Raw genomic sequence first — 15,353 nt, forward strand, 5'->3', positions numbered from 1 at the left:
CCTCCCTCCCTGCAGTCCTGGCCTAGTGCTGGGTTGCTCGGATCTGCACCACTTCTTTAGGTGGCGCAGATCCAAGTAGCCCCATTCGGGCCACTGCCACATTACCCAGGGTTTTCACATGACCCTTGCCCTGGGTTGCATCACAGTCAGCCCCAATACCGCACTGGATACAGGGCAGACCAGTTGGCCTGCCTGTTCCAGTGCGGGTTAGGATTGGGCTGCTGTCTGTACCATGTACCTTCTTATCCATATGCCACACTGTTCTGGCATACCTCCCAGATGTTAAGAGCAGATTTTCTTGAGGGTAAGTGAAGTGTGAAAACCACACCTTCCACAAGTGAAAGTTCAGGATTGTGCAGGTGCTTTTTATATGGAACCCATAGTTTGTTTTTTATTCCTGCCTTTAGTTTCTTCCATATCAGAAAGAATGAGCCATTCTTTTAATCTGAATTTCAGAAATGAATTCTGTTAACTACGTCACTAACAGACTTAGTAAGTTTTTCTAAAAGATGCAATCTGTGAAGACAGTGCACTAGCATTCCTTAGATCAGGGGTGCTCCATGTTTTTGACAAGGAGGGCCACATCATCTCTCTGACACTGTGTCGGGGGCCGAAAAAAAGAATTAATTTACATTTCAAATTTGAATAAATTTACATAAATGAATATATTAGAAACGGAAAATGATGAATGAATTCATTTCACTGAATTCATGAGGGGGAACATCTAGCCAGTTTATGATCCCATTCACACACACAAATGGGGGGCGGGATCTTCCAGACTTTCACACACATCCGCCCGCTGGCTTGCCCCCGTGCCCTCCCTCCTTCCTTCGCTTGGGCAGCATGTGCTGCTTCCTGGCCACCCATCTGCTTGCCCACCCAACCGTGCTCCCTCCCTTCCTCGCTAGGGCGGCATGTGCTGCTGCCTGGCCACCCGCCCGCTCGTCTGCCTGCCTGCCTGCCTGCCCACCTAATAGCTCTCCCTTGCTTGCTAGGGCAGCATGTGCTGCTGCTGCCAGCCAGCCCTCCCTCCCTCCCTCGCGTGCGCACACACACGGGCTGGCTGGCGGGCAGGTTTCCCAGTCTTCCCCCCTCTGGTTTCACGAGCAACCTGCCTGTGGGCCAGACAGGGAAAGACGGGCCTGGCGCACACGCAGGGCTTTTTATAGTGGGAAGTAACGCAAGACCTGCAAGTCTTACATTACCTTCCCACTATAAAAGGCCCTGCGCAGCTGCTGGCTTTGTCTTTCCTTCACTGCCACTGAGCTCAGCAGCAGCGAGGGAAGGCAGGACACAGAGCTTATGCGTCGGGCCAGTGCGGGGCTGGGGTGAGGGCCAAGTGCCCCTTGGAGATGGCCACTTGTGGCCTGCGGGCCAGAATTCGAGCAGCCCTGCCTTAGGCTAATTGTATGTATGGGTTCACAAATTTTGGTCTCCAGCTATTCATGGTTGTCTTCAATAATAGTAATAATAATACATGAATTTATATACCGCCTTTCTTGGTCGTCAGATTTCTCCTCAGACTTTATTCAAGGCAGTTCGCATTGGCACGCTATTCTAAATCCCCATAAGGATTTTTACAATCGAAGAAAGGTTCTATCTTTCAAGAACCACAACATTTCAGATGGATTTTTTTGATCTGGTATCACATGCTGGCCTCCGGTTTCCTCCCACGCAAGCTGTCAAACAGCTCCTTCATCTCTCACATGGAGGGCAGCCAAGACTCTTCTTCGCTTACACCAAAGACCAGGTGGAATAACTTGGCTCAGCTTGTCAGCTGCTTCAAGGTCTCACCATTCATGGTGCCGGTGGCCTTGAACTGGCGACCTGCGGATGTTATCTTCAGGGAAACGGAGGCTCTGCCCTCTAGACCAGACCTCCTGCCCTTCAATCTTTCCTTGTGCTCTGAAAAAACCAACAGGAGGCAAACCACCCTTTCCTCTCCTGAATTATTGGTGAACTGTGGCAAAGGAAGAGATACTTTTCTTACCTTCACACTGAACTTTGCAGAAGATGTTAACAGTATCTTTCTGTTTCTGCAAAAGCCTAGCAGAGGGAGAGAGAAGTCGCTATTCCTCCTTTTTTCTTCACAGTTCTTGGATAGTTCAGGCAAACATTCTCTTTTTCTGGGCATATGAAATGGGCAGGGCTGTTTCCTGGAGAAAAAGATGGTCACCTCTGGAGAGTGTATTTGTGAAATCCTGATTAACTGGTTAGGAATTTCATAATCTATAATTCGTTTAGTGCAGGGGTGTCCAAAGTTTTTGGCAGGAGGGCCACATCATCTCTCTGTCATTGTGTTGGGGGCCGGGGGGAAAAAGAATTAATTTACATTTAAAATTTGAATACGTTTACATAAATGAATATATTGGAGATGGAACTTATATGAATGAATGAAGGTCTTGCAATAGCTCAAGGCCTATAAAAGGCCTTGCACAAAGCATCACAGAGATGAAACAGCAAGCAGTGGAGGAAGCCCTCATCCCACAGCTCATGCGGGAGGTCAAACAGTTGCCCTCACGCTGAGAGCAATTGTGTTGGGCCAGTGTGGGCTCCAACAAATCTCTGGAGCACCAGAGGCTCATTGGAAACTGGGGGCTCCCTGAGGGCCGCATTGAGAGGCCTCGAGGGCCGCATGCGGCCCCAGGGCCGGCATTTGGATACCCCTGGTTTAGTGCATTGAATGAACTGAAGTACACTTAGCCACCTAGTTACGCAAGTCCGAGTTATGGATGACACTTTCACATAGTACAGTTGCACAGGCATGATAGCACTGGGTCAACAAGGCTGCTTCAACTTGCGTGTGTTCTGATTTCCAGACAAACCTCCAGAATGAAACCAGTATGTATCTTGGGGACTTACTTCATTGCTTATACAAATCCTTTCTACAATACAATAGTTTGGTCTAAATTATCATAACACTGTGTTCTGCTGTTGAGGCTAGAGCAGCTGGTTTTTGGGAAGTTTGAAGGTTAGAAATTGATGATAATAATAATAATAATAATAATAATAATAATAATAATAATAATAATAATAATAATAATAATAATAATATTTTTTGCCCCTTTGGAAACCTGGCATAATGAGTTGAGAACCAAATAACATGATTGGTGGAGCATCTGTTGGCCTCTTTTAATAATGTGCCATCATTGAAAGGGTATATATGTTGGCAATTTGATAGAATTACTCCCATTACTACTTAAATTATTAAAATGGGTCACAGTTGAGAGGGTATGCGTATAGCACTTGAGCATGCATCAAAAATTTTCTGAGAGACTTTGTTTTAGCAGTTGATTATCAAACTTCCTCACCCTGATGCTGTGTAAACTGCCTTGGATTTTTAAAAACAGTCTTGCAGTTGTGATGCAAGATGTTGCTGAAGTCAAACTTTCACTTTTGTGGCTGCCATATTCTTATCCCTCATTTGCCTTTGAATTCCTGTCTTGGGCACAAGTGCTATTGACACTTTAGCAGTTCTGTGGAAGCAGGTGCTACGTGAACCTCTGGGGGGGGGGCGGAATGAGCTGGGGAAGGCGCATGTAAGCTTGTGGCCTATTTCTCATTTCACTTGGGGTACAAATTCAAAGCCCAAATAGCAAGGACAGAATTTTGCTGCGTTCTAGTGTTTAATGTTGAAAAATTGATTCCCCGAATTCTTGTGCTGGACGCACCATTAAAGTCCTTAAAGAATAGGTCCCTTTTAAACCTGAGTGTAACTTAACAGAAAAGAGAGTCCCTACTTGTGCTTTAGAACTGTCTGTTGTTCAAATAAGAATCTCATTTGAACGATTGGGAAGGCATTTAATAAAACTTCTTGTGTGAAAAGTTACTTCTGAAGAAACTGGGAAAGCTTGCATTTCTCAATTAGGAGAATTCAGAGAGAGAGACTGTAAGCGGCACGAGTTATGAAAATGAAGATTTGGGTGTTGTTGAAAAGCTGGAATGGCCAAACTCCTTCGAAATCGTTGAATATATATGAAGCAAATTCTCTGTGTTACAGATCTTTTATGACCTTGTCCGGCAAATCAACAGAAAAACCCCTGTGCCTGGAAAAGCACGCAAAAAGTCCTCATGTCAACTACTTTAATACATGTCTGTACTGTAGCACTGAGCCAGGTAAGAATGGAAATAAATGAGGTTTGTTGTGAAAGCCGCAGTTGGTGGTGGTGTATTTTCTTAAAACTAGGAACTGGCTGATTTCTCCAAATTTATCTTGGGACAGATGCAGATAGTTGTGTTTCATATTTTAAATTCTGATTTGAAAGTCAACTGGTTTACATGCAACAGATGTGCAGTTGCCATACATGTGAGGGATTGCATACTGTGTGTAAGCCAGATCTAGAATTCAGAATTATGACTAGAATCCAAAGGTGCCCTTGTGCAAAGAGAGTTCCCTGATTCGCAGGAATTCTTCCTGCTGTAGGTTCCTACGCCATATTCACACCATTCTGGAAGATCCCCCAGCCCTTTCAAGCAACTTTGCAGGGGCAAAGGGGGAAGCAGGAAAATCCTCTTCTACCAGTGGACTTCCACTTCCAGTAACAAGGATCCTGTCTGTTTAAATTTCTTTTAACTGGTTGAACACATCACTGTGAAATTGAAGCCAAATTCAGAAATATGGAAGGAAAAATAGAGCCTAAATAGAGGATGAGAACAATGCTTGAGCAAATGTAGTCTTTCTGTATTGGAAACTTAGGTTCCATTACCCAAAAATATATAGTTTTTAATATCCACAAAATACTCCATCCGTTTATGCACACATAACTTGTAAGTGGATGAGATTACGTCCAGAACAAAGACTGTTTCAGAATTCTAATATATGATGAGAACAGACTGTATGTCAAGGTGAAACTTTGAAAGGAGGGAAGGTAGCAAAAAGGCATTTCATCACCACGACAGTGGCCAGTTTGTGAAATTTCAGTTTCATTTTCAAAGAGAAAAGTTCATTCTTAGCATTTTGGAAAGGTATGAACTGCCGTTCCATAACTCAGTGCACATTGTACGAGCTCTAATTTTTTTTATTATGGGTGAAACGGCTAAGGAAAACTCAGGCCATTTCAGTGATTCATGCCATTTTTTATATACTTGGACATTTAAGGTGCAAGGCCTTCCCACTGGCACTGCTTGCTTGAGTCGACAGCTCATGCCAACACAGTGACTGCTGCACCAACACGGCACAATGATAGGATCGCACTGTTGGGATTCCATGAATGTCAAAATGAGTGTGTCCGGGACCAGCGTCCTATGCCATGGACATTATACTGTCTAGTACTCCTTTGTGAAGTGTATTAATACTGTTATGTTTGGATTATCTGATCACATAAATTTTATAGCGTATATATTTTGAGACCTGACCGTTCCCTTTTTGGATTTTGTGTATGGAGAATCCTGCATAGAGCTGATGGGATTAAATTTCAATCTGAGATTTTTTCTGCCCCAGCCCCCACCTTGTTCTTCTGCTTCATCCCTTTTTTTCTTTGTTGATCGAGGCTTCATTCTTATTTACACTCACCTTGGCTTTATGTCCCATGGGATACAGCAGAATTGATTTCTGATTTTTCTGCCTAGGATCAGAATGTTTGTTGACTAGCTTTAAAGATGCAGACTAGTTATGACTGTTCTTAGATATGCTGAATTTAGTGACTCACCCCTTTAATTGAAGCGGCTCACGTGCCCTTTGTAGTCTAAAGAACATAGTGAGATTGTTATCAAGGCTATCTTTTTAAAACTGTTTTTATTAAAACTTTTTTTTTAAAAATTGTCTTATGAATTGAATAGGAAAGTGAAAAGGGAGAATAGAATATGGAACCTCTGTAGATATGCCACTTTCAATTATTGTGCTAAAGGAAACCTATTAGGATCATACTATTTCATATTTTTTAAGTAAACCTCTGTTCCAAGGGTTCAAGGTGGGTTTAAATACATTTGAATCTCACTTTATCTTTGCAGTAATTCTGAGTTTAGTTAGGTTGCCATGGTGATCCATTAATAGAGGTGTTTGTTTCTGGTGAGTAAGATAGACAGCCCAAGTCTTACTGAACACAATAGGCTTACTTCTGAGTAAGATAAATAACACTATTTTCAAACACCAGTATCTATTATGCCTTGTGGCTAGGTAGGGATTCATCCAAATAAAGTATATTTACTGCATCTCAATGGCCAGAGGTGCAAGGTGTGGATGATGCAATTTCTGGTACTTCCTGGGTACAACTAAAATTAAGACTTTGTATAACAGACAGATTCATTTTCAATTTTGACAAACTCATTTTACATATAGAAATTTCTTCTTTGACAAAATATATGAAGCATCTTGAAACACAAGGGGAAGAATAATTGGCAGATTACTTTAGTGACAAAGGAATATCTTTTAGTAATTTCTATCCATGCAGACGGCATTTCTACTTTCTAGACAGATGCAATTCTTCCCCTCCATGATTTGCCTTTTGACTAATGGAGAAAAATGTACAGGAAGTCTCCAGTGTACAGAAATTCAAGGTGTAAACCTCCGACTTTAAAATTGGCTTGGTTGGAAGCAGGCGCACCTTTGAAGGCAGCTGTGCAGATATTGGCAACATATACATACAAAGGAAGCTGCTCAGAGACCACCAGAGCTGCAGAGTAATTTTGAGAGTAGCATCCATTGCTGTGGCAGTGGGGAAAAACAGCTCAATAATATGGAGCACTTGCAGATTCCTGGGTGCAGAAGGGATGGAGAGAACACTTTGTTAATATGTGTTGAAGTAAGAAAATGATGTTGCTTTTTACAGGTCCAGTTCACTGCTGGTATCAGGAATTTCTAAATTCCACCAAAAGGTTTATTGTATATTATGATAGTTTGGAGGCCAGACTGCCTCTCACACTTATTTGTGGTCCTTGCGTCCCTGCTGTCATGCTTGCAATGCCCGTCTTCTGACCTTCAGTTTATTTTTGTGCTATCCCATGTCCAGTGCCAGTGTAATGTAGAGTTTAGAATGTTAAACTAAATCTGGAAAACCTAACTTCAAATCTCCACTTACCCATTAAGCTCCCTGGGTAGCCTTAGGCCAATCAACGTTTTTCACCCTAATCTACTTCACAGGGTTGTTGTATGAATAAAACAGAATTAGGGTAGAGCAGTGATTTCCATCCTTTTTCATCTCACAACACACTGACAAGGTGCTAAAATTATCACTGCACATTATCAATCATCAGATTGACAAGGCACACCACAGTGCTGGTGAGGGGCTCCGATCCCCAAATGGCCTACTAATAAATAACTCTCCCCCAAACTCCCATGGCACACTTGCAGACAAGTCACGGCACACAAGTGTGCCATGGCACAGTAGTTGAAAATGGCTGGAATAGAGAGGTGTGTGGAAGGTTTATGTATATTTACAATAGCAATGTCTTTTGGCAGCCAGGAGGTCTTGTCCATTGAGAGTTATTCTGTATATGACCTTTCATGTACATTGAATCAACTTTACTTTTCAGGACCATGGGTCATAAGAAATAAGGCTTCAATCCTGTACATGCCTATTGAACTCAGTGGGTCTGAGTAGACATGGCCAGGTTTGTACTCAGTTACACAAAATTTGGAAATAGGAGCTAGGAAAGCAACCTGTAGTATCTTGTATTTTAACACAAGTTGTACCATAAGTTCCCCTTCCCCTCACATAAGGAGGCTTCAGCATGCAGCAGTGATACTAAGAGGTTGTCACACTCAGAAGTTCAAACTGAATATTTTTAGCTTGTGCAACGTGTCGCACAGCTATCGCATGTGGTTGTGCAATTCCTTTCTCATGCACTTGGCTCAAGTGCATGTGGAACAGCACAGTCTGCCACCTTATTTCCTTCTGTGTTCCTTAGGATGCAACCCAATGATTTACCTTCACTGCTTAAAACCATTTTAGATACTGAACTTTCATTCTTCATTGTTCCAGGTCTGAAGAACTGTTGCTGACTACAACAGTGCCAGCATTCCAACTTTATTAAACCTACCAACATCTTCAAATGGACTTTCCTGTGGTGGTACCCTTTGTGAAATGGATGACAGCTACTACATCAGTTTGCACATTCTAATCACTTTCCAGAGTCACAAGAGATTTTTACTTATAAATAATCTAAGTGTATGCAACTGGTAAAACCAGAGCTTGCATCCAGTATTAACTGATAAGAGACATTGTTCATCCACCAATGTTGTACATGTATGAAACCTGTACTGTATACTGCAACAAACCCCATACTTCCTATTGGAGAGTACAATAATGTAAATCTGAAAAGCACCACTATTTTAGCGTAATACAAGAAAGTCCAAAGAGCTCCTATATAGACTACTCCAGATAACTTTGCTTCATCGGTATTTGTAGCTTATTGTAACTTTTTTAAGAGAAATACAGGATCATCATTGTATTGTACAAAAGCGCTTTGATTAACACAACAGCTATATAGTTTTTTAATTTTAGGATAAAAAAAAACTGTGGAGACGGTGATCTAGTCTTTAAATGCGTCCTTTCAGTATAATGTCTGACTGAAGACATTGCCTTTAATATCTGTTGGGAAGGAAATGTCCAGATTTTTCAACTTTTTATTGTATGTTTCCTTTTCCTTGTTTACATAGGGAACAATGTTTATAGTTGTGTGTACAGTGGGGGTCTACAACAAGAAGTGTATATTTTAAAACAATTTTTTAATGATTTAACAATTTTTTGTAAATCATTTTCGGGCTTCTGCAGCTGTAGATTCTCACTGTGAATTCCCTTGCTTGCTCATGCATAAGTGTATTTGCAATACCAAATATACAGGTTTAGTACTTTTGCCTGTTAGTGATTGTTTTACATGTGTAACGTTTTGGTTGAGATGTTAAATGGTGGAAGAGTACTGTGGATGTGAATGTGTGAAGTAATTTTAATCATGTGTAATTGGTCCCAGGGCCTAAGTTGCAGTAATTACCCTTTGCCGATTTATTTAACAATGCCTTGTTGCTTTGTATGCATTAACGTTTGGGTGTAAAGATTGCGTGTAAAATCCAACAGGGAGCCACAGTATTTAAATTGACCAACCTAATGTTACAACTGCTTTGAGGTGGCCAAATGTAAACTAAAAGCCTTAATTAAAGTGGTGCAATTTTGTATGACTTAGCATCAGTAGTTCAATAAATTTGGATTGCCATGCAAGGGCTTGCATTACAACTTACCTTTAACCGAATGTTTTGTGTAATATTTCAATGAAGTCAGCAATAAGAAATTAAAGCTTTCCTTCTGGACAAGTAGAATTTGGGACTATAAGAAACTATCATTTGTCCAGCTTCTCCAAGTCAATCCAGTTGTACGCATGATCCTAAATTACACAGGCCTACAAAATTGAGGGTCAGAAAAGTTTTTCCCAAACTTTATGGTGGTTTGATAGGAATTTAGGGTGCCAATTCCAAAAATGACATCCATTTTGCCCTATCACATCCAGTTTTGGAGATATAGTATAGCCTCATTAGTGAATGGTTCAAATGGCATCCTCATGAGGAAGCCATAGTGTAGGCTTCCTCATGAGGAAGCTGCTTGAACCATTCACTAAAGAGGCTATGCCATTTCTCCAAAACCAGACGTGATAGGGCAAAATGGATGCCATTTTTGAAATTAGCACCCCAAATATACCGAGGAATTGATGTAATGTTTAAGGAAGCAAAATGTGTGTTGGCCTGTGTTATTTAATTTTATTCACAAATTTGCTTTATCTCCCTCTCAGGCATTCAAAGCGGCTTCCAAATGCAATACAAAAAATATAAGCATAATCAAATTTTTAAAAATGTAAATTTTAAAATTCCAGGATCCAGAAATGACCTAAAAAAAACCTCATGAAAAGTCAAGGGTAATAAAAAGCAGAACAAACCAGCAGCTGACAATTAAACCAGCAGCTGACAATTAAACACCATAAAACTAATCAACATGAAAGAACCCTGAGTGCCCATATTAAAAAGCTCAAAAGGCTACAGCAGTGGTTTTCAAACTGGCCTCTGCCCCCTTAAGGGGTGGGAGCAGCAAGGAGGCAGCAGGCGGCAGCAATTTGATCCCCAGGATTGCATCCTTAAAAGGGCTGCAGGGACCAGGATGTACTCACCAGTCCCTGTAGCAGCCTTCCTGGGGTGTGGGGAGCCCTGTGTGAGCATCTGCAGGGCTCCCCAGGTTGTCAGAAGTGAAAGTGGAGCAAAACCAGAAGTGGAGCGCAGTCCACTGCAAAACCTCTGCAAAACCAGAAGTGGAGCACAGTCGTTCCACTTTTACTTTTGATTACCTAGGGAGCCCTGCAGACGCTCGTGGGCTCCCCACACCCCAGGAACGCTGCTGCACATCCTGCTGCACATCCAGGACTGGTGAGTACATCCTGGTCCCTGCAGCCCCATTAACGACATGATCCTGACTTAACCCCCTGCCAAGACTTACTGTGGTTCAAACTCTCCCTGAAAACCGCTGTGCTACAGTAAAGCCTCTAAGGAGGGAGCAGTTCACAGATTGAGGCTGCAGTCCTAACCACACTTTCCTGAGAGTAAGCCCCATTGAACAAAATAGGACTTACTTCTGAGTAGACCTGGTTAGGATTGTGCCCTAAGAGAGAGGGAATTCCACAAAGTTGGTGCCGCTATGGAGAAGGCCCTAATCCTTGCCACCACCCTTCCCACCTTCATGGCTAAAGGCACCCCATAAGAAGGCCCTCTCCGATGACTAGAGAAGATGAGCCAGATTGTATGGAACAAGGTGGTCTCTTAAATACACTGACCCTAAGCCATATAGAGCTTTAGGGATCAAAACTAGCAACCTGAGTTGGTCCAAGAAATGAATGGGCAGCCATTGCAGCTTGCTGGAGTAGCGGTCTGACAAGAGTTGAACCGCCTACTTCCAACAAGCACACAGGCCACTGCATTGTGCAGTAATTGCAGTTTCTGAACTGTCTTCAAGGGTGACCCCACATAGCACCTCTTAAAATTGTCCTGTTTTGATGTCACTGTGGAATGGATAACCATACAGCTGCAGCTGGCAAACCAACTGAAATTATCAACATTAAGAACTTAAGAACAGCCCAGCTGGATCAGGCCAAAGGCCCATCTAGTCCAGCTTCCTGTATCTCACAGTGGCCCGCCAAATGCCCCAGGGAGCACACAAGACAACAGGCACAACATTAAATTATCATGGTCATAATTCACACCCCACTAATGCTGCAGTAATTTACTGATTTCAGTAGAAACATTCTAGAGCCTATAGTACCCAGCTGCAGCTAGCAAGTCCTCATGGCTAAGCATATGTTCTTTAAATTTCCATGCCAGTGAAGGAGGCAAAAATAATGGTGTTAATTTTAAATCCAGTGCGCGATTTTGCCAACAGTCTGAGGCTAAGAGGCAAAGAAGGAAGGCCCATAGCCAGGGAGACAGACCAGGGACAGACTGCACTTGCTCCCAGTGTGGAAGGGATTGTCACTCCCGGATTGGCCTTTTCAGCCACACTAGACGCTGTGCCAGAACCACCTTTCGGAGCACGATACCATAGTCTTTCGAGACTGAAGGTTGCCAATACAAATTTTAAATCAAAAACTGGAGGTGTGGATGAGTTCTTGGAATTTGACAAACTATAAGTTGACTAGAACTACATTCAGTTTGCAAACTTACTGGCTTGAAATACATCATCAGTGATTCACATGTTCAAATTGGAAGTGACAGGGTAAGCTTGGATGGCAGTGCAGTAGTTGCTTCCCATTCCTAGAAAATGGAGCATTGAACGAAAGAGTGTGCCATGGAACAGTAGCATTAACAATGGCTTGAGCTGTGGCAGGAGGCAGCTCCTGTAGTGGAGGTAGATGAAAGTTGCATGCAAAGTACCCTTGCCCAGATGCTGACAATTCCTAAACAAATGCAATGCTTTTGAAGGAATGGGAATGACCCAGCCTGAATCAACACTCATCTTGGTTACCAAAGTCCTGTCACAAGAACTGGGGACTGCGGTGTGCAGATGTCTATTTCAGTGCAACAATGGGATTTGTCTTGTCCACGCTGTCTAGTGAGTGGTCATCTGTTTTCGGATAGATGTATTCATCTGACCTCATATTGTGGGCCAGATGGGCCTTTGGCCTGATCTTCTTATGTGATTCTCTGGGTTGCACGCTTTCTGATGTGGAGAACTGAATCGAATCGTTCCTGTTGGTCCATTGCTCCCCTTGCAGGCTGTTTGGGGGAGGCTGCAGGGATGTGTGGTGGGTGGGTGGGAGGAGACACAGGTGAGGCAGAGCCTCCCCACTGGAGTCCTTCGAAAAGCACCACAGCTGTGTGAGGCACCCAAACACCCCCAATCCACGCACAGAGCTTGGGTGCCTCCCTCTGCTGCAGAGCCCATGGGTTGTGGGTGCTTGGGTGCCTCCCACAGCAGTGGCACTTTTCAAAGGACTCCAGAGGGGAGGCTCTGCCTCACCTGCCTGCCCATTCACCACATGTTCTTGGTTTCAGCAGCTCAGTGTCCGTCCGCCCCCACTGTCCAGCAGTGTCTGCTGCAGGGACGTGTGGGTGGGTGGGTGGGGAGGCAGGTGAGGTGCCCTACCCAGTGCCCTTCTGTCACTCCGCCTGGAAAGGCGGCTCCACGCATGCGCAATCCTGCCCTGCCACTGAATGGTCACTGCCGCAGGAGAGCTTTCGCGAGCAGAGGGAGGAGCTTGGTCCTCCGCGGCGGAGGGTGGCGCTGTCGTCCGGGTCTGTACGCGTCTGTTCCTCTCGCCAGGCTCCCTTTTTTATAAATCTGACCCTCTGGGGACACTGTCCCCGCGCATTGAGCCGCACTCTCTCTGGTTGTCCCTCCCCCTCGCGACATTAGCGCCGCTTCCGGGTTGCAGCAGGTGGTTTCCGGAACGCGGGAAGGCTGAAGACCTGCTCAGGGTGCCCAGCGCGGGCATGGACAGGTGAGGACGGGAGGGAGGCGGACGGCCGAGCTGGGCTCCTCTCGGGGCGGGGCGGGGCTCCAGAAGCCCCTCCCTCGCTCCAGGACCCTCCAGGGCTCCGCTGCCGGCTCCAGGAGGCTCCTGCGGGCTGCCGTGCCGTGCGGGTCCAGCCAGTCTCGGGCAGAGCCGCCCCAGGCCTTCCGCAGCGCCTCCGCTCAGCCCCTCTTCCAGACCCGCCTTTGCTCCCACTCCCAGCGTGTCCTTGGCCTATGGAACTTCCTGCCACAGGATGCTGTCAAAGGGGGCTGGCCCCAGTTCTGGAGGATCACGTTTCTTCACCCAGCGTGTCGTTGGCCTGTGGAACTCCCTGCCACAGGACGTGGGTTGGCGCCTGGCTTGAAGCCCTTTCAAAAGGGGCTGGACAGACTTCTGGAGGAAAGAGCCATCCCAGGTGACAGGCTGTGATGGGGACGTGCAGCCTCCTGGTTACAGAAGCAGGCTGCCAGGCGCAAAGAGAACACTAGCATGCAGGTCCCTTGTAGTCATGTGTGTTCCCTGAGGCACCACTGTGGGCCACTGAGATGCAGGAAGCTGAACTAGATCCAGCAGGGCTCTTCTGAAGTTCTTAGATCCAGCAGATGAAATTCTTGCTAGTCTGTTAGGTCAGACCAAGGAAAACATTTCTTTCCCCAGTGTTGTGTCTGTGGAACTCCTTGCCACTGGTGTGTGTTGCCATCTGGCCTGGATGCCTTTAAAAGGAGATTAGACAGATTTCTGGAGGAAACATCCATCACAGGTTACATGATGTGCATGTGCAACCTCTTAACTTTAGAAGCAGGCTACCTAAGAGTGCCAGATGCAAGGGAGGACACCAGGATGCAGGTCTTTTGTTGTATTGTCTGTCCCCTGGGCATCTGGTGAGCCTCTGAAATACTGGAAGCTGAACTAGATGGCCCTTTGGCCTGATTTAGTGGGTCTCTTTTTATGTTATGCTGATTTCCCATGCTACAGCAGTCAGGAACTGTGAGGGCCCAATCCTGTCCAACTCTGCAGTGCTGATGCAGCCATACCAATGGGGTGTGTCCTGCATCCTGGTGGTGGGGTTCAGTTGCAGAGACCTCCTTAAGGGGATTTTATTTCCTTACCCAAGACTGTGTTGCAGCTGCATTGGTGCTGGAAAGTTGGATAGGATTGGGTCTTAAGTGTATGTCAGGACTCAGCAAACCCTGAGTGTCAGGTATTTGTTGCAAATAGAAATGGCATTGCGAAAGGACCAAAACAATGGCACCAACAAGGTATGGTCTGTGGTATGGCAGTGGACTGTGGCTGGGTGGAAGACAGCCCTGAATCTTTCACTTTTCCTGTCTTTTAAGTCTTTAGCTGTGCACTTTGATAAACAACTCAGGGCCCAATTCTAGGGCCAGTGCTGCTGTGCCAATGGAGTATGCACTGCTTCCTGTGTTGGGGAGTCAGTCACAGAGACCTCCTCAAGTTATGGGAACATTTGTCCCTTTACCTCGGGGCTGCATTGCGGCTGCATCACTGCTAGAAAGTTGGATAGGATTGGGCTCTTAGCCAGCAATGCTGAGCACTCCAGTGGTGCTGCGATGCAGGCACCGAACAATCATGTCACAAGGCACTGGGAGTCACGGAGGGAGTTGCTGCCACAGCAAGAAAAAATGCTGCCCCTGAGCAGTGTTGGGGGAAAAATCAAACTGAAGGCAGAAGAGGACCCCTAGAGAGGAGGACTGAAAATGGTTTCTTGCACTGGGCCACTTGGGCTATGTGTGCTTTGCCTTGAATCCGATAGCAATAGATCCCCTCCTCCCATTCGCCCCACTCCTGCACAGGAATAGCTGGTTAGGCTCAGGAATAAAGGAGAAACTGAAAAAAGTCTTGTTCTTAAATGTTTTCTGTTGGCTCCTTGATTCAAAGCAGATTTGGGTCAAGCCCTGATGTATGTGATTCACATTCTTCCCCATCTTTCCCTGCAGTCACTTCTGTTCCTTCCTCTGTTGTCTCCCTTATGCCTTTTTTTTTAAGATTGTGAGCCTTTGGGACAGGGACCTGCCTCGTCACTTGAGTAAAAACCTTTGTGATATATTAATAATAGAGATCTCTCATGCACTACTTGTCTGTAATGAGCTTGGACAGTGAACATAAGAACAGCCCCACTGGATCAGGCCATAGGCCCATCTAGTCCAGCTTCCTGTATCTCACAGCAGCCCACCAAATGCCCCGGGAGCACACCAGATAACAAGAGACCTCATCCTGGTGCCCTCCCTTGCATCTGGCCTTCTGACATAGCCCATTTCTAAAATCAGGAGGTTGCGCATACACATCATGGCTTGTACCCCGTAATGGATTTTTCCTCCAGAAACTTGTCCAATCCCCTTTTAAAGGCATCCAGGCCGGTCGCCATCACCACATCCTGTGGCAAAGAGTTCCACAGACCGACCACACGCTGA

The 15,353-nt window shown here is 45.0% G+C and overlaps 2 protein-coding genes across 3 annotated transcripts in view; both read left to right on the forward strand.

The window, feature by feature from the left end:
* RAP1B (RAP1B, member of RAS oncogene family) overlaps positions 1–9,250 on the forward strand; it is a 39,007-nt gene extending 29,757 nt beyond the window's left edge. For both annotated transcript variants that reach the window (XM_066633460.1, XM_066633461.1), the window contains 2 exons: positions 4,001–4,116; positions 7,920–9,250. In XM_066633460.1, coding sequence (XP_066489557.1) covers positions 4,001–4,087 — 87 coding nt within the window. In that variant the 3' untranslated portion in view covers positions 4,088–4,116; positions 7,920–9,250. The remainder of the gene's footprint in view (positions 1–4,000; positions 4,117–7,919) is intronic.
* Positions 9,251–12,859: 3,609 nt separating this feature from the next.
* Positions 12,860–15,353, forward strand: part of NUP107 (nucleoporin 107) — a 43,547-nt gene continuing 41,053 nt past the window's right edge. Inside the window, 1 exon segment of the mRNA XM_066634524.1 lies at positions 12,860–12,906. Coding sequence (XP_066490621.1) covers positions 12,899–12,906 — 8 coding nt within the window. The 5' untranslated portion in view covers positions 12,860–12,898.

Source organism: Tiliqua scincoides, chromosome 7, assembly GCF_035046505.1.
Source record: "Tiliqua scincoides isolate rTilSci1 chromosome 7, rTilSci1.hap2, whole genome shotgun sequence".
Classification (NCBI taxonomy): domain Eukaryota; kingdom Metazoa; phylum Chordata; class Lepidosauria; order Squamata; family Scincidae; genus Tiliqua; species Tiliqua scincoides.